Genomic DNA, 26511 nt, shown 5'->3' with positions numbered 1-26511 from the left:
CGAAGGCTGTGGTGAACCTAGTCAGGAGGAAAAGGAAGGTGTACAAAAGGTTCAGGGAGCTAGGAGATATTAAGGATCTAGAGGAGTATATGGGTTGTAGAAAGGAGCTTAAAGGGGAAATTAGGAGAGCCAGAAGGGGTCATGAGAAGGCCTTGGCGGGTAAGATTAAGGAGAATCCCAAGGCCTTCTATAAATATGTGAAAAGTAAAAGGATGAGAAGAGAAGGGATAGGACCTATAAAAGGTGAAGGGGGAAAGGTCTGTGTGGAACCAGAAGAAATGGCAGAGGTGCTTAATGAGTACTTTGCCTCAGTATTCACGGTGGAAACTGATCTGGGAGATTTTGCTACAGATTTGCAGCAGATGGAAAAGATTGAGTATGTGGATATTAAGGAAGAGGATGTGTTAGAACTTTTGAATTCTATCAAGATAGATAAGTCGCCGGGACCAGATGGGATGTACCCCAGGTTACTGTGGGAGGTGAGGGAGGTGATTGCAGAGCCCCTGGCGCTGATCTTTGCGTCGTCACTGGAGACGGGAGAGGTTCCAGAAGATTGGAGGATTGCGGATGTGGTTCCTATTTTCAAGAAAAGGAACAGAGATAGCCCGGGAAATTACCGACCGGTGAGTCTGACCTCAGTGGTTGGTAAGCTGATGGAGAGGCTTCTGAGGGACAAGATTTACGAGCATTTGGAGAGGTTTGGCTTGATCAGAAATAGTCAGCATGGTTTTGTCAAGGGCAGGTTGTGCCTTACGAGCCTAGTTGAGTTCTTCGAAAATGTGACTGAACACATTGACGAAGGAAGTGCAGTGGACGTGGTGTACATGGACTTCAGCAAGGCGTTTGATAAGGTCCCCCATGCAAGACTTCTTGAGAAGGTGAGAGGGCATGGGATCCAAGGGGCTTTGGCCTTGTGGATCCAGAACTGGCTTGCCTGCAGAAGGCAGAGAGTGGTTGTGGATGGGTCTTTTTCTGAATGGAGGCCAGTCACCAGTGGAGTGCCCCAGGGATCTGTTCTAGGACCCTTGCTGTTTGTCATTTTCATAAATGACCTAGATGAGGAAGTGGAGGGATGGGTTGGTAAGTTCGCCGATGACACGAAGGTCGGTGGTGTTGTGAATGGTCTGGAAGGATGTCAGAAGTTGCAGCAGGACATAAATAGGATGCAGGACTGGGCGGAGAAGTGGCAGATGGACTTCAACGCAGATAAATGTGTAGTCGTCCATTTTGGCAGGACCAACGGGATGAACGAGTACACTATCAAGGGCAGGAGTCTTAGTAGTGTTGAAGAGCAGAAGGATCTTGGGGTCCGGGTCCACAGGACTCTTAAATCGGCCTCGCAGGTGGAGGATGTGGTCAAGAAGGCGTATGGTGTACTGGCCTTCATAAATCGAGGGATTGAGTTTAGGAGTCGGGAGGTAATGCTGCAACTTTATAAGACCCTTGTCAGGCCTCACTTGGAGTACTGTGCGCAGTTCTGGTCCCCTCACTATAGGAAGGACATAGAAGCTATTGAAAGGGTGCAGAGGAGATTTACAAGGACGTTGCCTGGATTGGGAGGCATGCCTTATGAAGATAGGTTGAGGGAGCTGGGACTCTTCTCCCTGGAGAGACGAAGGTTGAGAAGCGACCTGATAGAGGTTTATAAAATGTTGAGAGGGATAGATAGGGTGGATTCTCAGAGGCTATTTCCCCAGGTTGAAATGGTCACTACGAGAGGACACAGATTTAAGGTGCGGGGAGGCAAGTACAGAATGATGTTAGGGGTAAGTTTTTCACTCAGAGGGTGGTGAGTGAATGGAATCGGCTGCCATCAGTGGTGGTGGAGGTGAACTTGCTGGGGTCTTTTAAAAGACTTCTGGATGAGTATATGGGATTTAGTGGGATTGGAGGTTATAGATAGGTCTATGGATTGGTAGGTGTTGATGTGATCGGCGCAACTCGTGGGCCGAAGGGCCTGTTTGTGCTGTAGTGTTCTATGTTCTATGTTAGCATGTACATGCAAATAATTTGTTGCAGCTATAGCTGCTATCAATTAATATTTGGTAGAAATCCTAAAATTCCATCATTTTGAATAACCAGCCTCCAGCTTGGGAAGGAACTACAATAAGCTCTACCTTTGCTGCGCGTATAAATAAAAGAACATTTTTGAAAGAGAAGTCTCTGAAAGAATTTGCAGAGTTTTAAGGCACAAAGTACAGCCATCAAACCTGTTCTATCAGCTTAGTAAAGTTTTTCAGCAAGGAGGCGTAGTATACTATAAGAGAGACAATTTTAATGATTGGAAAGGCCCAGGGAAGGTTATAGGCGTAGATGGCAAAACAATTGCTTTGTAACATCGTAATCAGACTGTTCGGATACATTCATCAAGGATGAAGGTTACAGATTACAAACTTGTGAATTTAGCAAGAGTAGATGAACATGATGAGGAAACAGGGTCTTCTGATATTCACATGTCACAGACCTATGAGGACCAATTAATGGAAATCGACAGGATACTTGTAGAGGAACACAATACTTCTGATGAACTAGAAGTTGTATGAAAGGACAACTGTCAAAAATTGGTACAAAAGTAACATACTTGCCTGAAGGATCCAGTTAATGGAAGAATGCAACTGTTATTAGTAGAGCAGGGAAGGCCACTGAAAAGTATAAACACTGGTTAAATGTACAGAATACAGGGCAGGCCATCAAGACCATGGATTGGGAGCACAAAGTTCAAAAATGGTGGACACAGAAACATAGTGTCAGTTTAGATAGTAAGTCTGATAGTGAGCAAGAGGCGATCGAGAACTATTGAAAGGATATCCCACAGCGGGAGGGAAAGAGCAAGGAGCGGTAGTACAGAATGAAATATCAGGCGGGATAGGGGGCGAAGCTTGACAAGGTATCGGAATATGGGTAAGACTACAAATGCTACTAGGAGTAGTAGCTCACATGCTTGTGGAGATTTTGGTGGCTTTCAATAAGTTAGTTGAAAAAGTTATAAAAGATGCCAAACAACTAGAATAGCACAGTTAGAATGAATTTGGGGTATACATGGAACTACCAGATAGGGGACAAAGAGCTCTTTCTCTCAGATGGATTTGCATGGAAAGGATGCTTCCAAATGGAACTTTTAAGGCAAAGGCCAGGCTTATGGCAAGGAGATCTGAAGAATATTTAGAAGACTAGGATTTAAAAGTGGATTCACCTACATCAGGAAAGGTTATTTTAAAAATCTTCTAGGCTCTGTTAGCTACAAAGGCTTGGGAATGCAAATCTATAGATATAAAAGCTGGCTTTTTGCAGAGATATTAACTTCAGACAGACACTTTTCTCCGTTCTCCGAAAGAGGCAGCTAACACAGAAGGAGTACTCAAAGTTAAATAAAGTGTACATGGGCTAAATGATGCATTTAGAGTTTGGGTTTTTCAGTAAGATCAGTTTTGTTAAAAGTTGAAAGCAGATCCTGCAATGTTTTACAGGCAAAATGAAGGAAGTCTTTCCGGTGTCTTTATGATGCATGTCAATGACATTTTGTGGGGTGGCACTGGTGATTTTGAAGCTAAAGTAATCTCTGGGCTGAGGAAATAATTCAATGTTGGATTTCAGGCACTTTCAAATATATTGGGCTGGAAATTGGACAGACTGGCTGGAATTTTACTGGCACGCCCGCTCCTGAAGCTCAGAGACTGGCATTCTTCGTTAGCCTTGGGCACGATCATACAAAACTTGGGCAGATGTGCTAGTAAAATTCCGCACACTGACTCAGCTGTCACTTTATGTCGGCAATCTTATTTGGAGGGTATCAGCCCAATTAGTCATGGTAGGACTTCACAAAAGGACGTAATGGTTTCTAAGACAGAAAAAGAGAAACTCCAAAAAGAGGAACTTGATTGGGCAACTGAATTGGCTATTTAGACAGACCAGACTGGATGTTAGTTTTGAGGTCCTGGAGGTGAGTACAGAAATGAATGATCTTACAGTGGAAGACATAATGAGAGCAAACAAAACATTGGCCAAACTAAAAATGCAAGAATGTGTTTTGAGGTCCCCGTTTTTTGGTGATCGTAGACACTTGAAACTCAAAGTTTATAATGACCATCCTATGCCAATTTATGTGATGGGTTCTCAAGCATGGAAGGTTGATAATATTTCATTTGCAGTGGGGGGGAATGAAAAATATTGCCCACTTGTGTGGGAAACAAAGAAAATAAGGAGGATGATAAAAAGTACATTGGCTACTGAGACTCTAAACCTTATATGGTAGTGGATATGACCCTTTACATTTCCCAGATATTAACAGAAATTTTGGGGTTGAGGATTCGGGTAAAATATCCACTATGTCACATTGACAATAACTAAGGCCATAAGACATAGGAGCAGAATTAGGCCACTCGGCCCATCGAGTCTGCTCCACCATTCAATCATGACTGATTTTTTTCTCATCCCCATTCTCCTGACTTACCCCCATAACCCCTGATCCTCTTATGAATCAAGAACCCATCTATCTCTGTCTTAAAGACACCCAATGACCTGGCCTCCACAGCCTTCTGCGGCAAAGAGTTCCACAGATTCACCACTGTCTGGCTGAAGAAATTCCTCCTCATCTCTGTTTTAAAGGATTGTCCCTTTAGCCTAAGGTTGTGTCCCCACTGATTCTAGTCCATCCTACTAGTGGAAACATCCTCTCCACATCCACTCTATCCAGGTCTCGCAGTATTCTGTAAGTTTCAATAAGATTCCCCCTCATCCTTCTAAACTTGCCTTTGCAAAAACGTGCACTCCGCAAAAAGTGTAAATGAGAAAAGATTGAAGATTGACATAGCCAGCTTGAAGCAAATGCTGGACAAACGAAAAATATCAAAAATTAAATGGGTTGATAGTAGCTATCAGTTATCCCATTGTTTTATTAAGAGAGGGGCTAGTTCGAAGAAACTTAACATTGTTAAGAAAGGGCTTATCTTTCTGTGAATGTATGTTTTTTTTCAAGGAATGTATTAAAAGAAAAGAAGGGGAATAGTGTTAAGACCTAGTTTGATGTCAATTATTCAATAGAAGTCACTGCTGTATGAAGGGACCACAGATGGCATTGTTGGTTGGTTGAGAATTGTGTGTGGAGTTGGATCAAAGAAATAAAAGTACTTTATGAAGAAGAACTCATGTCTCCTTTACAGCAAACAAGAGGCTCAAACAAATAAGGGGTGTCACCACAGCCCACCGTGTTCAAAAAATGAATGCCTCCAGCTGGAACAAGGCCTGGGGGTCCCACTCACAACCGGCCCCAGGGCATCCTTCTCAGAGGGCTGCAATATCACGTGTTTCAATTTCTTTTTGTGTTTCCTGCCCCGCTTTGGGGACAAAGCACAAAGATGGGCAGAGCATCACTCCCTCTTTACTTGGGAGGAGATGTGGGGATCTGCTCAGGTGTAGCACCTTTCCTTCAAAGGCAGCTGGGCAGGGGAAACTGCCACTCAAGGTGCCCTTCTTGCCTTAATCCCCTCCCTGCTGCCCCACTCCTAGGGCCTGGACTCATCTACCCTTGAGAGATTGACCACTGGATCAGGGTTGGCACCCCACCATGGGCATTGACGACACTGGGCCCAGAACATGAAGCTGAGTCGTCAACAGGCCTAGATTTTTTTCAGATTAGTGGGCCGGAGGTGTTCCTTTTCCCCGAGCCAATGGTCAGAGTGTCTTGACTTTTTGGGTTGGGGCTGGCAGTTCTCTCTTTTATGCTGTCCCTTTAGGCCTGCAGACACTCTTCTCCCCTCTCCACACTGGTAGCTGCCGCTGCCGCTGTCTCCCCTTATGGGGAGGCAGTTGGAGTGTTGACGGGGGTAGAAGAGGCAGCAGTGCCAGCTGCGGCCACTACAATGGTATCAGCAGCCTTAAAGGTGGGATAATCATTTGTACGTGCCCCACCTCTTTGCTGGTGTGGCACCACACAACACCATCCGTGGACCGAAAGGTACAGTGATTTACCTCTCGGGGATGACAAAGCCCCCTCCAGGCATTTCTCCCAAATCAGGTGGATAAAGACCTGGTGCCAGAAGGAATACATGTGTCTTAGGGAGGCTTCTTTTAGGCTGAGTGGGCTGGGGACCACCTTGGACCTCATCTCCCCAGCGATAGAGGGGGAGGGAGGAGGAGCTCTATGGGAATGAAAGACAGGATATTGAATATTATAAAGTTTGGGTGGTGGCCTCCAGAGGATCCATTGCCAAGGAGGTCTTACCCACTGTGAGCCTCTTTATGAGTGCAAGTTGGATTGCAGTCAGCCTTCAAAAAGTAGATGGCTTTCCTGTGCATCTTTGAGGCCACTACAATGGCCAAAGGGCTGACAACCCCAGCCATTGCCTTTATGCAGGCCTCTATGGTCATGGTGGGGTGGGTGTAGCACTTAACCCTGAAGCATTTTGTCAAAAGTCTAAACTGTGATTGGACTGTGATAGTGGCAGGGTCTTGGGGAAATTTGGAGGGCCCTGCCAATGCTGCAGTTGATGCCGTCACCATTGGATTGTACTACACCCATCCCAAGTTTCCCCCTGTACTGTTTCAGAAATGGTGAGGTACATGGAGAAGCGGTTCCCTCCCCAGATGGTGGGCAGAGACGGAGAGTGGAGGAGCAGACTGGAGGATGAGGTTTGGGGCACCAAGGTGGACAGGTGCCCCAGGTCATTGGGTAGTTGGGGGGGAGTGGGGAATGCTTGAGGGGACTGGTATGATGTTCCTTGGTCAGCAGACAGCGGGGCTGAGAGTACTTAGGACCAGGAACTCAGGGCAGGCAGGAATAGGGGCAGGTGATTGAGACTCTGACAGGTTAGAACTCACATGTCATTTGAACATCAGTTGGACAGCATGTGCTGCCTCAGGCTCCAGCTCTACAAGTGCGGCAACTGTGCCATCTCCTGCAGAACCTGGCACCTCAAGGCATGGGGAATACCCATATCCAGTGATGGTGAAGCTCATGGCATCTCTGAACCTTTATGCCACCGGGTCTTTCCTGGGTGCCAGCGGGGACCTCTGTGGGATCTTGCAGTTCTCCATCCACAAGTGTGAGAGAGAGGTGACAGAGATAAAAACAAAATATAGCGGATGCTGGAATTTGAAACAAAAACAGAAAATGCTAGAAAATCTTAGCAGGTCTGACAGCACCTGTCAAGAGAAGGTAGAGCCAACGTTTTGAAGCTAGATGACCCTTCGTCACAGATGACGGAGAACCAGGGCAGTACATCAATTTCAACCTGGGCCATGCCCAGCAGCAAGTCAAGGCTGCAGGATTTGCTGTCATTGCGGAGATGCTCAATGTGCAGGAGGCCATTGACTGCATACATATTGCCCTGGGGTCCCCTGACCAGAACCCTGTGGTTTACCAACAGAAGGGCATTTCACTCACTAAATGTGCCACTGGTGTGTGGTCACTGGATGGATATCATGCAGATGTGTGCCTGACACCCTGCACCATATATGATAGCTTTATACTGTGGAATTCTGACATCCCCGAAGCATTTGAGGTACAGCCCAAGCTACAGGGATGGCTCATGGGGGATATGGGATACCCACTGAGGACTTGGCTGATGACACCAGTGCAGTGGCCAATGACTGAGGTGGGGACTCATTATAATGAGACTCATGTTGCCACCCAATCAATCATTGAACAGTGCACTTTCTGTGCCTGGGTCATTCTGGTAGTGCTCTGCAGCACCCCATAAAAGTGTCCTACATAGCGGTTGTCCATGGTATTTAACACAACTTGGCACAGCAACGGGGAAACTTTTTGGAGGAGGAGGTGGAGGGTGGCCAGCTCAAGTCACTGGGCACTAGGGAGGAGGTGGCCTCGGAGGATGCGGAGGAGTACGACGATGATGACCATCTGGGCCATGAAGAACAGGTGGTGACAAAAATCCGGCATTCCAGGGCAATGAGGGATGGCTTTGAGCGCCTCGAATGTAAGTGCAGTGATGGGCCAGTAACATGCACCTGGATTTGGGGATCACAGTAGTAGTGTGCTGAGAGCCCTCCCTCTGCGCACAATGACATTCACATCTCTCCAGCTAAGGTCAGGGTGTGGTCATCCCTGCTAGAGGATAATCCGAGACATATTAGTCACAGCTGGGTGATTGCAAATACATTTATTTTTCTCATTAAGTGTGCAATAACTCAAAATGCTTATACTTGTGCTTATGAAACCTAACTGTGACAAATTCCCTCAACTCAGGTGATACATTTTCACATGTGCCATCTTGGTGACCCTTCAACTTTATAACTTGAAGCTCTGGCCTTGCTAATCCTTGAGGCCCACCTACATTGGCACCATGATGGGTGAACCCCTGCAGATGGCCCAATGCATCTAGGGCCACATGTCAATGACAGCAGCAAGTCCCCTCTGAGACTGACCACACTCTGCAGTACCTCATTTATGCTCCATTGTGAGTGGGCTATGCTCTCAAGGCCATAACCCGCTGTGTCTCAGTGCTGTCCTGCTGGGTCTCCGGCAACCTCTCAAGCCTCTCAACCATGGGCCGCAGAATCTCAGTTAGGCTGCCCAGTGGCCTGCTATGACTCAGCAGCAGCCCTCTGGGACTTCATGGCAGCTTGCTGCAGCTCTGCCAAGGGCTTGGACCCGACCACTCATGGCGGTTATTTCTGCTCCAGGCTTTCCATTGCAGACACGACCCTTGCAGTGTTGACCTGGCTACCATGGAATACCAGCAATAACTGCTCCCCCTGAAAGCTACAGTGATGCCAGCACTCCCTCCTGCATTCCGGCTCTGTTGCTGCATCTCCAGCAGCTGAGGGAAAACTAAACAGAGGCCAAACATCTGGCATTGGGCCAGTTCAGTCCTTGCCTCCGGTAGGCCTCTGCATCTCAGAGAAACTGGGGCTGGCCTCAGAGGTTTCCCCGTGCCTTCCTCTGAGGAATCTTACAAGCGGTCATGAGAGTTTCCGTAGGAGCGGTGGGAAGGTGCGAGGCCAGGCCACCCTGATGTGTCTGAGTCATTTCCTGCAACACAGAACACAAGGGTGAATGCGAGGAAGGGACAGGAACCTGGGCTGCATGCAACTTACTTGAGATATCTCAAAGATTTGGAGGATTGGCAAGTGCTCACATCTGTGACGCAGCTCCACCTGGCTGTCATGGATGGTATGGTCGTCATCCTCGCTCAAAAGATTGAGCGTCATCTCCTTGATAGCTGTTATTACTCTTAGTTCTGATAGACCACACCCCCCCACCCCTGATTCTGCCACTCCCATTTACTTAGGGTATTCTTCACCATTCGGGACTGAAGGAGGCATGCAAAGGCTAATGGCTGGAAGCATGCAGAGTGTCAGGGGTTGGCCCTCCGAGCGCAGAGACTGTATGGAGGGTGGGAGATGGAGGCAGGAGCTGGAAGCATCAGGACACTCTTGATGAGTCCGCTATGATGAACTCTTCCACGGCCAACTTTGCATGCTCCCCACTTTGCTGGTCTCCTCCCACCAATCACTCTTGTGCCCATCTCCCACCCGCTTGACAATCAACCATCTTTACATTCCTCCCCCCACCAATTTGCAGCCCCTTGTATACCCCCACCAATTAGTGTCCTTGAATATATCCCCTTGTCTCCCCCCATAGATATATATCCCCACTCCTGCAGAGCTGCCCTTTTGCCTCCCCATCATGGCTCCACCCCCACTCTTGCCCCACCCCCTTGGCACTGCTCTGGCACAAATATGGTGCCCATTTGGTAGTGTCAGGTTGCCAGGTGGGCATTGCCAGGCTTGTGTTGTTGCCGGATAGGCACTGCCTGGCCATGTCCCTGATGACCTGGTGTCTTCAATGACCTCCAAATCCCCCCCAGCAAGGCCATCATGTCCAGTCTTCGCTAAAGAAGACTAGCTGTGATGCTTGCCAGCATGAGGACTGACTGGTAAGGAAGTAAGTTCAAATAAGCTGTGACGATGCCGTCCAGGACTTGTTAATGACATGCAAAGCATACTTAAATTGGCTTTGCGCCCTTTCTGGGTGGTCTTGCTTGAATAACAGGACCAAGAAGATACATATGGGGCCTTCACGGCTAGTGTGAATGGATTTTTAACCTCCCATGCCATTTTAGCAGTTTGCCATGTCAGTCGACCGGCACGACGAGCTAGTAAGATTATGCCCAGTAAGTATGAGGGATGAGTTGGCTCAGTTAGATTGGGAAACTATATAAAAGTAACAAAAAAGCTATGGCTTGTGCATAATCTATTGTTCAGCTGGCACAGTGGTTAGCACTGCTGCGGCACAGCGCCAGGGATCCGGGTTCGATTCCCAGCTTCGGTGACTGTGTGGAGTCTGCAGGTTCCCCCTGTGCCTGTGTGGGTTTCCTCTAAGTGCTCCGGTTTCTTCCAACAGTCCAAAGATATGTGGGTTAGGTGGATTGGTCATGCTAAAATTTCCCCTCAGTGTCATGGGGACTAGCTCGTGTAAATGAATGGGGTTATGGGGGTAGAGCCTGGGTGGGATTGTGGTCAGTATAGGCTCAATTGGCTGAATGGCCTCCTTCCGTGGTATAGCTTCTATAAAACATTCATAATAATTTACAACAAACATACAATTCATCCCCTAATGTTCATCCAATACCCTCCCAACTTTGCCTTTCCATCCCTCACAACATGCACCGCTCCCTCTACTCCTATTTTCCCGTTTATCTCACTCCTTTGTCTATCCTCCTCAGCCGTCTCCACAACAACCATCTTTCCACCCTCCACTCCGTCCCCAATTTCTATCCTTCAAACTGCATCGCTGAACCCACCTACACCCTTTAACTTCTACCCTCTCCAACCCCATCCCTTATCCTATAGCTCACCCTTTTTCCACTTCATGTTTTTACTGTTTAAGGTAAATGATCTGCTATTTAAGATGAAAAAGAGGAGAATTGTTTTCTCTTAGATGGTCATGAATCTTTGGAACCTTTTTCTGCAGAAAACAGAGGAAACAGAGTCATTGAATATTTTTAAAGGAAGAGATGGATAGATTCTTGACTGACAAGGGAAGTAAAGGTTATTGGGATAGGCTGAAATGTGGAATTAGTCCACAACCAAATCAGCGCTCCTGATCTACGGACACCCAGTGCGGAGAGGGGAGGGTCGGGATGCCGACCTCCTCGTGAACCTGCTCCTGGGCCTGGTGAGACGCGCCATCAACAGGTCCAGGCAGCGGGCGATTGACGGGGCCATCCATCCCGACTGTCTGCCCCCCTACTGCAGCTACATTCGCGGCCAGGTGTCCTGGAGAGGGAGCACGCAGTGCCCACGGGCACAGTCGAGGCCTTCCATGCCCATTGGGCACCACAGGGGCTGAGGTGCCTTATAGACCCTGACAATCACATTCTGATTTGACGTGTCTTAAGTTTCCTTTGTACTTTTTGTTTCTGTTCGGGCCGTTCCCCTTCCTTTTGGGGAGCCGCCCCCTTTTTCTTTGTCCAATTGTAATTTAAGTTTGTTTATTTGGTTTGACCCGAAAGACACACAACCAAATCAGCAATTATCTTATTAAAAGGTAGAGCAGGCTTGAGCAATCAAATTATCTACTCCTATCTCTAATTAATATGTTCATATGCTTCGGCATACAGAAAGAAATTCTATTCTAGTGACGAGCATCACATTGGACAAATGTGGATGAAACTTGCATTCACTGGGGGAAAGGTCTGTGCTTTATTTACAAACAGCATTTGGACAGCTATCCAGTTCCTACAAGCCAGTAGCTGCCTCTCTGAATGGCAAGTCCCCTGCCCACCACTGATTGTTTGTCAGAATGAGACCCTTGTTTGGCCTCTGGCCATGAATGCCTTCCTCTCCTGACCTTGATCAGGGGTGTGGTGGGTTCCTGCCCTGACCAGCACCCCCATCTGCTTCCACGTTATATTTCATCCAACCAAGGCAATTGATATGTTGAAGTGGATTGAATGTGCTGCTGTTTGTTTGAGCAGTTGAATTGTAGGATGAAGGACATGTGGTATGAATGTGGAAATGTGTGATTCCTCCAGATTTTGGTGTATATATTGTTTTAATTTCTTCTGTAGGAAAACGTTTTTATATTTTTAACTCTTTACTTTTTTAGGTGTTATTCATATGTAGGATACAGAAAAACAGCACGGACATTATCACTGAAAATACCAGGATGTCTACATTTTGGTGTGGTAGCACATGAGTTTCTACATGCAATTGGTTTTCAGCATGAGCAGTCCAGGAGTGACCGTGACAAATTTATCAAGATCATACCAGAAAATATTAAAGAAGGTAAGAAAATTGAAAATAACCATTTTGATTATCAATGTATATTTAATGACATTTTCATTTATTTTGTGTATATCGAGTTTAATTTCTTTTACATCACTTGTAACTGTTGAACACTGGTAGTTGCTTCCTGGTTGACTGTCCTTCTGACAACTGAAACTCATAAATCTATAATGAATAGTGAGAAATCTTAAATTGTGTGAGGCTCAAATAATTAAATTTATTCTTGATGACAATTCAGGATTAAAGGGCTTGAAGTGCAATTGGACAGGCTTTTTCTATAATTATTTAATGGAGTAAATGAACAGGAGGTTATTCTTGTGAGATTTTGAAATGAGAATTTAGCCTGATACAGCACACATTTTTAAGTATAGTATTCAGAAATGGTATAGAAATCCTCTTGATATGCATAGTCTATGACATATCTGACCAGAATTGTATTCTCAGTACAGTGCATACAAATAATATCGACAGAGATGGATAACAATCTGAAACAGCAGCAGATAGAGACAAGCCTCATTGATGCAGGGAGCTTCTTTGTTACTTGACTAGTTTGGTAGTTGAATAATTTTGTACAATTAGGTGGGCAACATTTACCTAAAGGAGGGTGCTTCCCCCAAAGTAATATTACATTGAAACAATGAAACAACAATTGGTTCAAGGAGTGAGACAGCTACAGGAAAAGAATGATAAAATGGTACTGGTGTCAGATTCATGAAAATAGCCTTATTTGCAGTCGTGACTTGGACTTTTACACAATATGCTGCTTCACTGGTAACACAATGGAAGATATTACAGAACATGTTGAAACGTCTCTGGAAAGCAAAAAAAATTCTAGATAGAACATAGAACATTACAGCGCAGAACAGGCCCTTCGGCCCACGATGTTGCGCCGACCAGTTACAAAAACAATGACCCACTAGCCTATACCAATCCCTTTTCGTCCATAAACCTATCCATAGATCTCTTAAACGCCCCCAAACTAGGCGCATTTACAACTGCAGCAGGCAGGGCATTCCAATCCCTCACCACCCGCTGGGTAAAGAACCTACCCCTGACATCTGTCCTGTAGCTACCCCCCCTTAGTTTAAAGCCATGCCCCCTCGTGCTAGCTTTCTCCATCCGAGGAAAAAGGCTATCACTATCCACCCTATCTAAACCTCTAATCATCTTATATGTTTCAATAAGATCCCCTCTTAGCCGCCTTCTTTCCAACGAAAACAACCCTAAATCCCTCAGTCTCTCCTCATAGGACCTCCCCACCATACCAGGCAACATCCTAGTAAACCTCCTCTGCACCCTCTCCAAAGCCTCCACATCCTTCTTGTAATGTGGGGACCAGAACTGCACACAGTACTCCAAGTGCGGCCGCACCAGAGTAGTGTACAGTTGCAACATGACGCTGCGACTCCTAAATTCAATCCCCCTGCCAATAAACGCCAAGACACCGTACGCCTTCTTAACAACCTTATCTACTTGATTCCCAACTTTCAGGGATCTATGTACACATACACCTAGATCCCTCTGTTCATCCACACTATTCAAAGTCCTCCCGTTAGCCCTATACTCGACACATCTGTTGCTCCTACCAAAGTGAATTACCTCACACTTCTCCGCATTAAATTCCATCCGCCACCTCTCGGCCCAGCTCTGCAACCTATCTAAGTCTCCCTGCAGACTATGACACCCTTCCTCACAGTCTACCACACCTCCGACTTTGGTGTCATCAGCAAATTTACTAATCCACCCAACTATACCCTCATCCAGATCATTAATAAAGATTACAAACAACAGTGGCCCCAAAACAGATCCCTGAGGCACACCACTCGTAACCGAACTCCATGATGAATATTTACCATCAACCACCACCCTCTGTCTCCTATCTGATAGCCAATTCCTGATCCAACTTCCTAGATTACCCACAATCCCATACATCTGCATTTTCTGCAGAAGCCTACCATGGTGAACCTTATCGAACGCCTTACTAAAATCCATATATACCACGTCAACTGCCTTGCCCCCATCCACCTCCTTGGTCAGCTTCTCAAAAAACTCAATAAGGTTAGTAAGGCATGACCTACCCGCTACAAAACCATGCTGACTATTTCTAATCAATTCATTACACTCCAAATAACTATAAATCCTATCCCTAATAATTTTTTCTAAAACCTTGCCCACAACAGAAGTAAGACTCACCGGTCTATAATTCCCGGCAAAGTCTCTGTTCCCCTTCTTAAACAATGGGACAACATTCGCTATCCTCCAATCCTCCGGGACTACACCAGAGACCAATGACGACCTGAAGATCAGAGCCAGAGGCTCTGCAATCACCTCTCTAGCCTCCCAGAGAATCCTAGGGTAGATCCCATCCAGACCAGGGGACTTATCTATTTTCAGCCCCTCAAGAATATCCAGCACATCCCCCTTATCAACCGTAATACTGTCAATTTTACACCCCTGCAACCCAGTGTCCTCCTCAGCTATATTCATGTCCCCCTGCGTGCACAGCGAAGAGAAATATTGGTTCAATGCTTCTCCAATCTCCTCCGGTTCCACACACAACTTCCCTCTGCTGTCTGTAACTGGCCCTAATCTTGCCCTGACCAACCTTCTGTTCCTGACATACCTATAGAACGCCTTAGGACTCTCCTTAATCCTATCAGCCAAAGTCTTCTCATGTCCTCTTTTAGCCCTTCTTAACTCCCTCTTCAACTCCCTCCTAGCCAATCTAAAGCTATCTAGTGCACTACCTGAGATCTTCAAGCATTGGTGGGAACTCTGGAAAAAGGAAAGACAATGCTGAAATGTTAATCTGATCCTTGATGGAATTGGCATTATAACATTGCTATGAATTTATGGAAAAGTGGAAAGCATTAAACTGGTATAAAAGAGATGGTGGACATTTAAATTTGATGTAACTGGAGCATGATTAGTAATGCTGTTAAAGCAGAATTGAATCATTTAGTTGAAATGATGAGAAATATGAAAGAAAGGAAAAGGTTGTGAGATGGTATGATGTTTTATAAATACTTGTTGAATGAAAAAGGGAAATGAAAAAAAATACTGACAAAACATAAAAATGCAAAGATTCAATTTTCTTCTAAAAATTTGTGTTTCTTGATGGCAGTGGTTAGCACTGCTGCCTCATTGCATCAGGGACCTGGGTTTGATTCCAGGCTTGGGTGACTGTCCGTGTGGAGTTTACACATTCCCCCCATGTCTCATTTTCCTCCTACAGTCTAAACACATGCAGGTTAGTGGATTGACCATTGTACCTTAGTGTCCCAAGATGTGTAGGTTAGGGGGAATGATAGGGTAAATATGTGGGGATAGGATTTGGGTGGGATGTTGTACCATAGGGTCAGTATAGACTTGATGGGCTGAATGATGACCTCTGTTAAGTAGGGACTCTATGATACTTCTCCAGTTGTGTTATAATGTAACCAATGATAACATTACAATCTGTTACAATGTAACTCATGGTAGCGTACTGTGAGTAGACAATGTAACCAATGGCAAAATGATGTGGTGGTCAGCTGACACATAACTAGAAAGCAGATGGGGATTGTGGGAGCTTGTGTAGCCCAAGAGTTGTGTAATGAAGTTTCCTAATTAAACCTTTTTCTTTGATTTACTTTGTGAAGTTAGTTCTTTTATTGCTTGCAACTGAAGATCCTGGCTGCCGGATGAACATTGGTAGAAGAGGAAAACCATCAAAGCTTGGTGTTTGTTTTGTAAAACTTGAAGAGGTGCTACAGACGCAGGACATGGCCATGGCAAAAGATGAAAGCAAACTTATGTTGCATGATACCCCCCCACCCCGTCTTTTCGGATACTGAACCATACTGGCAAGGTAGAAGTAGAAATGTGGAGTCTTCTTACTAGAGTACCAAGGAGAAAGCAACGTATGGCCTTAGCTTTGTCACTTCTGACTAGAAGTAAGATGAGGGGCAAATTGCTTTCTGACTGGAGTGGAGATGCCCTAAATGAAGAAGGATTACAGCTCTTGTTGCAATAGCTAGATAAGTTTTATCAAAAAGATGAGTTTTTTGAGAATTATGAAGGGTGGGTGATTAGAAAACAAGAAAACCAGTCCATAGAGGAATACATCAAGGAATTCATTAAGGGTCATAATTGGCTAATTAAATTTAAATTTAATATGAAGATTCCAGATGTGGCATTAGCCTTTAAATTGTTAGACTGTGTCTGTCTGTTTGTCTGTCTAAGATGAATAATCTTCTGGTAATGACCAGAATACAATTTAAGGGAACAGAACCCCTTTTTGATAGAATGGACAAAGAGAACATTATTTCAAAACTTCATAAGCAGTTTGCTCATCCAACACCACAGAGACTGAAAGCACTGCTTCAGGATGCAGGTGTGCTTGATAATGGCTATAATAATTTATAGAGCAAATATCAGCTCGATGTGAGATTTGTACAAAATATAGAATACCTCCATGTCCAGTCGTGAATCTACCATTGACTCAGGATTTCAATGATGTAGTGGTGATGGATTTGAAGATTTGGGATAAAGACAAAGGCATCTATTTACTACACTTCGAGAACATGGCCACCTGATTCAGCATATCTACAGTGATTTTTAGCAAAGACAAAGACTATTGTGGACAAAATTATGACTTACTGGATTGGAATAGGGTTGGGGACACCATCTACGTTCTTGACAGATAACAGGGGTGAATTTACAAATGACGAATTCCAAGATGTGTGAAAATTTAAATATTGTGGCATTGCAGCCGAAAACCCATTCGGCAATGGTCTATATGAACAGAATCATGATGATATGCTTCAAAAGATTTTGGCTGATCAACCAGGCTGTAAATTGCAGATGACATTAGCGTGGGCAGTACCTGTGAAGAATTCATTACAAATGATGGGGGTCATAGTCTGTATCAATTGGTGTATGGGAGGAACCCAAAATTATCATCAATATTGACATATGCTGCTCCGGCATTAATAGGAACAAGCAAAGCTCCATTTTTTTCTGTATATCTGAATGCCATGCATGCAGGGAGAAAGGCCTTCATTAAGGTTGAGGTTTCAGAGTGAATACAACAAGCTCTAAGGCATTACATAAAACCGTCAGTGATACATTTTGGAAAAGATGACATGATCTACTATAAAAGAGTGGATAGGGGCAGGTAACCAGACAATGCAAGTCCATCTTCAAGAGTAGTGGGAATTGATTATGAATTTGAAGCATCTGAACAAGATGTAGAAATACAAAAAGCACCTAGTACCTCACATGCACATACCTTGAGCAACTGATGATCAGATAGCTATAGATGAAATGAAATCTGATGATCAGCTGGGTAACGGTGAGGCAGGAGATGAAGCTATTACTTCAAAGGTTCAGTTACCCAAAGTGGGTACAGTGATATCATAGAAACCCGAATATCGAGTGTGTGTGGAACAGCAGGAAAATATAAACACTGGCTCAATGTCCAAGAGCATGGGCAAAAAGTGAAAGCTAGAGTTTGGGAAAATGGAGTGGAAAGATGGAAGCCAAAAAAGCAAGATTTAAGTCCAGAGGATGAATCAGTGAGCACTTGTGAACCCAGGAATAGGTTACAAATCTGTGACCGAAGTTATGTTAACAAAGAACAGGTCTGAGTAGTAGCCTTGACAGACTCAGACACGGTTGTAGAAGTTGGAGTTTAATAGGGAAGGCTAGGAATCAATCCAGTGACAGGAATAGGAGTAGAATCCCCATTATAGGGGAGTTTTGGTGGCTGCCAATAAAATGGAGATTTTGAAAATAAGAGAGGCCAAACATAGAAAATTGGACAGTTGGAAATAGCTTGGGGTGTACACTGAGGTACCAGACGAAGGGCAGCCTGCTTTGTCCCATCAGTGGTTTGCACAGAGAAGGTTTTGCAAGATGGGATTTATAAAGTAAAGGCCAGATTAGTAGCCCATGGAAATGAGGAACACTTGGAGGGGAGAAACATTAGGGCTGATTCACCTCTCATAGAAAAAGTGATACTGAATTTTCTTTTGCAAGTTGATAGATGTCAAAGCAACATTTCTGCAGGGCAAATATTTCAAAGAAAAGTTTTATTTTGAAGCCACCAAAGAGGCAGGTAATACACAGGGACAGTTGTGGAAACTGAAGAAAAGCATAAACGGATTGAGTTGCACATCAAGGGTTTGTATAATTTGTATTGCTTAAAACTGGCTGTGTCCAATTAAAAGCAATGTTCTACTGGAAATCTGAAGGAAAATTGACTGGAGTTTTTGTGACACATGTTGATGACTCCTTATGAGGTGGCACAGAAGAATTTAAAAAGAAAATAATTAATAAGTTAAAGACGGAGATTAGATAGTCAAGTAGCCGATTTTTTTCAATATCTTAATATATGACAAAGCAAATCTAGGAATATGATGAATCAAAAGGGATATCTAGACAGTAGTGATCCTATTCCTACAACCAGAGAAAGGTCAATGTAAAAGAGGGAACCTGCCAACATAAAAGAAACTGAATTGTTGAGGGGTATGATAGGACAGTTAAATTGGCTATGCATGGAGACAAGACTGGATGGAAGCTAAAATGACATAGAGTTAAGTAATATGGAGATGTGAGATCTTGCAAGCAAATAAAACTTTAAAAAAGCTAAAATTAGAAGAATGTATAATTGAATTCCCAGCATTGGGAGAATCGGAAGGTATGAAGTTGTTTTCAGTGATGCTTCACATGCCAGTCTACCAGATGGACACTTGAGAAGTGCCAGATTCGTAATATTCTTAAGTAAGGAAGGAAAATGTTGCCATTTAGCCTGGGAAGCAAAGAGTAAAAAGGGTGATCAAAAGTACATTGTCAGCAGAAACCCTACTGTTAATGGAGTCGGTAGATATGGGGAAATATCTATCTGACAATTAACAGTTATTTCTCAAGAAGCAACCAATTAAATGTTATATGGACAATCAGTCCTTATGAAATGTTCACTTGACAAAAAGCTATCAGAAAAGTGACTGAAAATTGATTTGGCCAGCATTAAACAAATGCTAGAAAGCAAAGAGGTTTCAAAGCTCAACTGGGTTGTGCAAATTTGGTTATCCGTCTGTTTTAGTAAAAGGGGTGCAGGTACTGGAAAGTTGTTAAGAATACGGGAGGATGGTTACATAAAACTAATTAGAAAAAAGAGGAATCTGTTATAATGGAACCAATGGTAACATGATGTGGCAGTCAGCTGAACCAGTATAAATAGAAAGCTGAAGGGGATTGTAGGGAGCTTGTGTGGCCTGAGTGTTGTGAATAAGGTTTCCTTGTTAAACTTTTTTCTTCGGTTTATTTTGTGGAGTCTTTTCCTTGACTGTTGAGCTATCTTTACTGACAGATATACACTGAGAACAATTACTCCTATCAGCAATCTGAATCATCTTGGCTGGAATGCTCCTAAAAAAATTTTAAGTGTTGAATTCATGGGAAAACTGATTACAAAGAACAAAGAACAAAAACAGCCCGGGAAACAGGCTCTTCGGCCCAACGAGCCCGCGCCGCTATCTTAACACCACCAGTCCCCCCTCCACCCATGACCCTTATCTAATGTTTTATGGCCATCCACATTGAGGGAAACTAATTTAGGGACAATTTATTACTGCCAATCAGCCTAATAGCACATCTTTGGGGTGTGGGAGGAAACCGAAGCACCCGGAGAAAACCCACACAAGCACGGGAGAATGCGCAAACTCCCACAGACACCGGCCCAAATCCATGTGTCTGCACAGTAATCAGTGATTGTCACTGATCTGTCATCTTGCCCAGTATCTGGTCCAGTTTAGGCACACACTAACGACATGAAGCACAAGGCCAATCTCGAACAACCAAGAGCAGCCCAAGTACGACCCATCGCGTGTATGCCCCTCGTTGGACACAAGGCGGACTGACTTAAAACCTGTGAATGAAAAAGAGAAAAAGAGAAAAAAGAGAAAAGAGTAATTCATACCTTTTTTTTCAATGGCAATTCACACTAGGATCTCCCACACTCTGTGTGCACTGGGAGGCCATCAGCATGAATATTATTATATTTCAGGGGACAGGTCTATTCCCGCTCATGGAGCTGAACTTTGCAGATGCCGCAAACTGTCAGCCTTCCATTTGGCCAGCTTGATCACAGGCCAGCCCAGGACCCCTGTCCATTCCCTGGCCAGCCCCAATCACCAGCCAGCTCTGGCCCGCACTGATCCCCAGTACCCCCTAGACAGACCACTGCCCGCAACTCCCTCCCCCACAACACACACACACACACACACACACATACACTCCTGACCCCTTCCTCTGGCAGATGCCTGCCCTGATTTCTGGCTTTCCTCCTGCCCTCATCGATCCCAGGCAGAGTGGCAGTGACACCACTCACCCTAGCAGGTCCTGTCCCCTAAGCCCCTCCTGCTTGGCACTGCCCCATGCCATGCTGCCCTGGGCATGGGCATTTTGCCCCTTGTGCAATGCCAGGGTGCCCATGCCCAGGGGTTACCATCCACCCACTGCCCGATCTCCTGGGGGGTCCCGATTGCCCTCCCTCTTCACTCCAGTGGGGTCAGGCTATTTGTTTCCTGAAAGTGGAGAGTTACTGTAATCCCCGTTAGAATAAAACCTCTGGCAGCGTGGGGAGGCTAGCGGGCCCAGAGATTTTAGTCTCAGGCCCACTAATAGCATTTAAATAGTATTCAAAATATTACTTAATTGCTAAACCGCCTACCAGCCAATTTCCGGCACTGCACAATGCTGCTGGAAATCTGGGCCTGGAAGACGCAAGCACAGTGTGAATTCTCGCGGGATATCCGTGATAGGAGAATCATGGCCCTTGTGTTTACACTGCTCGTTATCTATGTCAATTAAAACATAGGAATCACCAAAAATAATGAACATATGTTATTTTTTATTCTCTCCTAAGGTGGAGAACACTTGGTGAGACTGAATATGCTTGCTGATTTAATGGCCAGTGCATACTAAGTTCCATTGTCCCATCATTGATAGCTATGCCAACTAAGCTTTGGATTCCCTCCTTAAAACTCTTAACAAAAGAACGAGAATAGGCCATTCAGTCATTTGAGCCTCCTCCACCATTGAATAAGATCGTTGCTAACCTAGTTGTGGATTCAACTACTTTGGCTATCAAAATTCTGTCAAACTCTGCTTTGCATACAGTCAATGGACAACTCTTTAAAAAAAAATTCTCCTCATCTCAGTCTTAAATAGGACAGCTCTTACTCTTAAACTATGTCCCTAGTTCTAACCTTCCCCCACAAATCAAAATATCCTTATAGTACCTACCTATCAGGTCCCCTCAGAATCTTAAGTTTCAATAGATCATCCCACATTCTTTTAAAATCCAATGTATATAGGCCCACCCTGTTCAATGTTTCTTCATAGGATAAGCTCACCATCCCGTGAATGAGTTGAATTAATCTTCTTTATACTGCCTCTAATGTGATTAATTATTTTTTTCAAATAAGGAGACCAAAACTGTACACAATATTTCAGATGTGGTCTCACCAATGCCCTGTGCAGCTGCAACAAAACATCCCTATTTTTATATTCAATTCCACTTGCAATAAACATCAACATCTCATTTGGCTTTCTAATCACTTGCTGTACCTACATACTAACTTTTGTGATTCATGTATCAAGATACCTAGATCCCTTTGTGTCACTGAATTCTGCAATCTCTCTCCATTTAACCTGTCTTTTTTTTATTCTTCCTGCCAAAGTGAACAATTTCACCTTTGCTACGTTATACTCAGATTGCCAAATGTTTGCTCAATCACTATATGCCTTTGCAGAGCCTTGAACTCCTCTTGACAACTTACTTTCCTACCTATTTTGATGTCATCAGCAAATTTAGCTAACGTACATTTGCCTTCATCCAAGATCATTGAATGGAGATTGTAACTAATATGAGGCCTTTGCACTGATCCTTGGCACTCCACTGGTGACAGAGTGCCAACCCAAAAAAGACCGATTTATCCCTACCCTCTATTCTCTTTAAACTAACCAGACCTTTATAGATGTTAATATGTTACCCCCTACACCAGCTTCTCTTGTGCAGTAAACTCTGATGTGGCACTTTATCAAATGTCTTTTGGAAACCCTCTGCACTTTGCTTGCCTCTTTAAAGATGCTGCTTAAATCTCTGAAATGTCTGGTCAACTGCAACTAGAACTTGCATTTTTATAGCATTTTTAATGTTGTAAATGCTCCAAGGTGCTTTGTTTGAGTGTTGTAAAACAATTTGTCAACCTACATAAGGCAATATTAGGGCAGATGGCCAAAACTAGGTCAAAGAGATTTATGGAGCCTTCCAAATGAGGAGAGAGAGGTAGAAAGACAAAGATTTACAAATTAAATTCCAGATTTTAGAGCCTAGGGAACTGAAGATATGACTACCAATGGTGGAGCAATTAAATTTACGATGCCAGTGTTACAAGGCTATGGGGCTGGAAAAGGTTACAAAAATAGGGAGTAATGAAATCCTGGATTCATTTGGAAACAAAGAAGATGCAAGTGTTGGTTAACGAAGAGCAGGAATGATGCATGAGCAAGACTGTGTAAATACAAACACAAGTGGCCGATTTTTACATGAACTCAAATTTATGTTGGAAGTGTATGTTGGAATAGATAAATCTTGATGTGATGAAGTCAAGAATGAGGTTTTCAAAGCACAGGAGCTAGGACAGAGATGGAGATGTGACACATTTGAAAACAGCCTGGTTCAACCTCAGACAGTTACCAGGGAAAGGGTCACAACTTTACCTAAGGAAGACCTTGACCTTTGTCTTCCCAATGTCTAAGTGGAGGGAATTTTTGCTTATCCACTACTGAATGTCAGACAAGTAATCCATGAAATTTATCCATTTTGTTCACTTGTGGGATATAGACAGTGCTGACTAGCCAACATTTATTGCCCATCTTTCGTTGCCCTTGAGAAGATGGTGGTGAGCCATCTTCTTGAATCATTGCAGTACATGTGCTGTGGATTGACTCACCATGCCATTAGGAGGGAATTCCAGGATTTTGACCCAGTCGCTGCGAAGAAACAGCGATATATTTCCAAGTCAGGACGATGAGTGGCTTGGAGGGGAACTTGCAGGTGGTGGTGTTCTCATGTATCTGCTGCACTTGTCCTTCAAGGTGGAAGTGATTGTGGGTTGGAATAGTTGAGAGACAGTGCTAAGGTAAAGATAGGTATCATCAGTGTACATATAAAAAAACTGATGATGGATTTTATGTTCCTCTTTCAAGCTTGTTGACAGCAAGGGAAGGAAAGTGAAATATGTCAGGTTCCCAGCTCAACTCCTTCTTACCCACCACTGACCTGATCCCCTTAATACAGTGAGTTAGTTACCAAATAGGTCACCTGTCCTTAGACCTGTTGTAGCCTTTTTCTGTCTAATTAAATGTCAGTTAAAGGTCTTAATATATCTCCACTGCTATAAATTGCTTGGCAGTGGGCCAGAATGCAAAAGTTGCTTTTTGGAACAGCTGCTTTAAAAAAAACAAGAAGAAGGTGAGGACTCATGAACTAGGGATACACTATGCACATTGTGGGTACCTCCAAGATGTCATCCCTCCCTTTGTTCCTTGTTGCCTGTCCTCCAAAGACAACTCTCTTCCTTCTCCCTAGCCTCTCCAATTCCCCTTTGTAAGCCCAAGTCTTATCTGTCTCTGGTAACCGTGTTCTTCTTCCTGAGGGTCTCTTACCATCCCAGCAGAACTCATTACTGAGTTCTGGCATCACTGGAACTTCCAGAGCTGGTCTATTCAGGACTTACTTTTCTTCTGGTAAGCAATTCCCACTTCCTTTCACTTCTTGTAAAATTGACCCCTATATTTCCTTGGAGGACAATAGAGCTAGATTGTGAGAACAGAAAGAGTAGCCATTGTCGGTGATACACAGGCTATGATTCAATAGCCACTAATGGATAAGTTCATTCCACTTTGCTGGAATACAGTGGACAAGCATTGGAGGAGAATAATTTAGTCAGCCATGCCACAGGCAGAAACTTAATCCAAAGATATATTTTATCTTTATCACAGCCATGGGGCAGCACAGTGGTTAGCATTGCTGTCTCACAGAGCCAGGGACCCGGGTTCAATTCGTGGCTTGGGTCATAGACTGCGGAGTTTGCACATTCTCCCCGTGTCTGTGTGGGTTTCCTCCGGGTGCTCTGGTTTCCTCCCACATTCTGAAAGACGTACTGAGTAGGTGCCTTGACCTGAACAGGCATCGTAGTGTGGCAACCAAGGGAATTTCACAGTAACTTCATTGCAGTGTTAATGTAAGTCTTACTTGTGACTAATAAATAAACTTTTTATTGTTTAATTTTGTAATGTCATTTGTAACTTTGTTTAACATTATTTTGGTATTGTGGTGGAGTGAAAGATTGATTTGATGGATTCAAATATGATGCATTTGGATATAGAAGGCATCAACACGTTGTATTCACTTCAGAACATGGAAAAGTGGTTTGCAAGGATTGGGGGACAGGGGATGCGGAGGGGACAGTCAATGATTTGTTTTTTGAAGGGACAGGTGATGATGATAGAGGGGGAGTACTCTAGAGAGAGAAAAACATTAACAATATTGTAACAGGGGGCCTGGAAGGGAAGATGAGTCATCAGTATTTTTATGGAAAGAGGGTCAAAGAAGAAGGTGATTATCACATAAGTAAAGCTTGGAGAAGACATGAGAAGATATAGGAGACAAACTAAAGAACAGTGCAAGTTCAGTGCTGGGTCATTGGGGAGACTTGGGTAAAGTTTTGTCCAGTGGGCTAGGGGAAGGGAGAATGGTGGTAGAGGTGGCTGACCAGATACTGTCAGTTTGAGTGACAAAACATCCATGAGCTCCTTGCTCTTATGTTGGAGATAAATGGGCAGTTGACATTGAACATTTAAGACATTTTTGCACTGGCAAAGCCTTTGTGTTCTAGCATGATTCTAGAATCATAAATTTTGGAAGATGAGACAGGACCCAGTGGAGCTTTATGTGGTCCAGTCAGAAGCAGCAATGAGCAGCTAAACCAGCTGTCCCCAATATCCATATTAATATGCATGTTTTAAATTTAAGCATGTGGCAATAAGGGCAATATAGAGGAATAGCAGGTAAGAGACAATGATTGAAATGGAGTCTATGGCATCAAGCTGAAGGTTAGGATCCAGTCCAGGGTCAGTAGCTGCACAAATGTGATGAAGGGAGGGTGAAAGGCCATGCGATTGAGATTCTAAATGCATCCTAATATTTCTGTCTTTTCTTCAATGTTAATCTAACTAATCATTCAAGGTGAAGGCATGTAAAATCGTTGGCTCCAATGCACCCCTCCCTGATGAACTCAATGCATTCTGTACCCATTTTGAGCAAGAGGTCAGCAAGAGCTTGCCCTCCACCCCAGATGAACCTGTATCTGGGGTCACCATTGCAGATGTCAGAGCAGCTTTCTTGCAGGTCAACCCACAGAAAGTGACTGGCCCAGATGCGGTACCTAGATGAGCACTCGGGTCCTGAGCGAGTCAGCTAATGGGGGTATTTGCACATCTTCAACCTCGCTTTACAACAACCTGAGGTCCCTATCAACTTCAAGAAGAGAATCATCATCCTGGTACCTAAGAAAAACCAAGCAGCATGCCTTAAAGACTATCGGCTAGTGGCTCTCACATCCATCATTATGTAGTGCTTTGAAAGGCTAATCATGGCACAAATCAATTCCAGCCTCCTGGACTACCTGTATCCACTACAGTTTGCCTACGGCTGCAACAGGTCCACAGCAAACACCATCTCCCTGGCCCTGCACTCAACCCTGCAACACCTAGATAACAAGGACAGCTACGTCAGACTCCTATTTATTGACCACAGTTCAACCAACACCATTATTCCCACAAAACTCATCTCCAAACTCTGTGGCCTGGGCCTTGGCACCTCCCTCTGTGACTGAATCCTGAACTTCCTAACTCACAGACCACAATCAATAAGGATAAGCAACAACACCACCTCCACGATCATCCTCAACACCAGTGCCCCATAAGGCTGAGTTCTCAGCCCCCTACTATACTCCTTGTACACCTATGATTGTGTGGCCAAATTCCCGTCCAATTCGCTTTTCAAGTTTGTCGAGAGTTAAGAAAGCCCACCAATGCCTCCACTTTCTCAGAAGATTCAGGAAATTTGGCATGTCAGCTACGACTCTCACCAACTTTTACAGATGCACCATAGAAAACATTCTTTCTGGTTGTATCACAGCTTGGTGT

At 44.2% G+C, this 26511-nt stretch overlaps 1 protein-coding gene across 1 annotated transcript in view; it reads left to right on the top strand.

Annotated features, from left to right (window-relative positions):
* LOC145344340 (low choriolytic enzyme-like) overlaps window positions 1-26511 on the top strand; it is a 198883-nt gene that overhangs the window by 61875 nt on the left and 110497 nt on the right. The window contains exon 3 of the mRNA XM_080191470.1: window positions 12071-12249. Coding sequence (XP_080047596.1) covers window positions 12071-12249 — 179 coding nt within the window. The remainder of the gene's footprint in view (window positions 1-12070; window positions 12250-26511) is intronic.

Source organism: Carcharhinus amblyrhynchos, chromosome 6 (assembly GCF_965287045.1).
Source record: "Carcharhinus amblyrhynchos chromosome 6, sCarAmb.v2.hapA, whole genome shotgun sequence".
Taxonomy (NCBI): Eukaryota; Metazoa; Chordata; class Chondrichthyes; order Carcharhiniformes; family Carcharhinidae; genus Carcharhinus; species Carcharhinus amblyrhynchos.
This window is presented reverse-complemented; position numbering and strand designations above follow the sequence as displayed.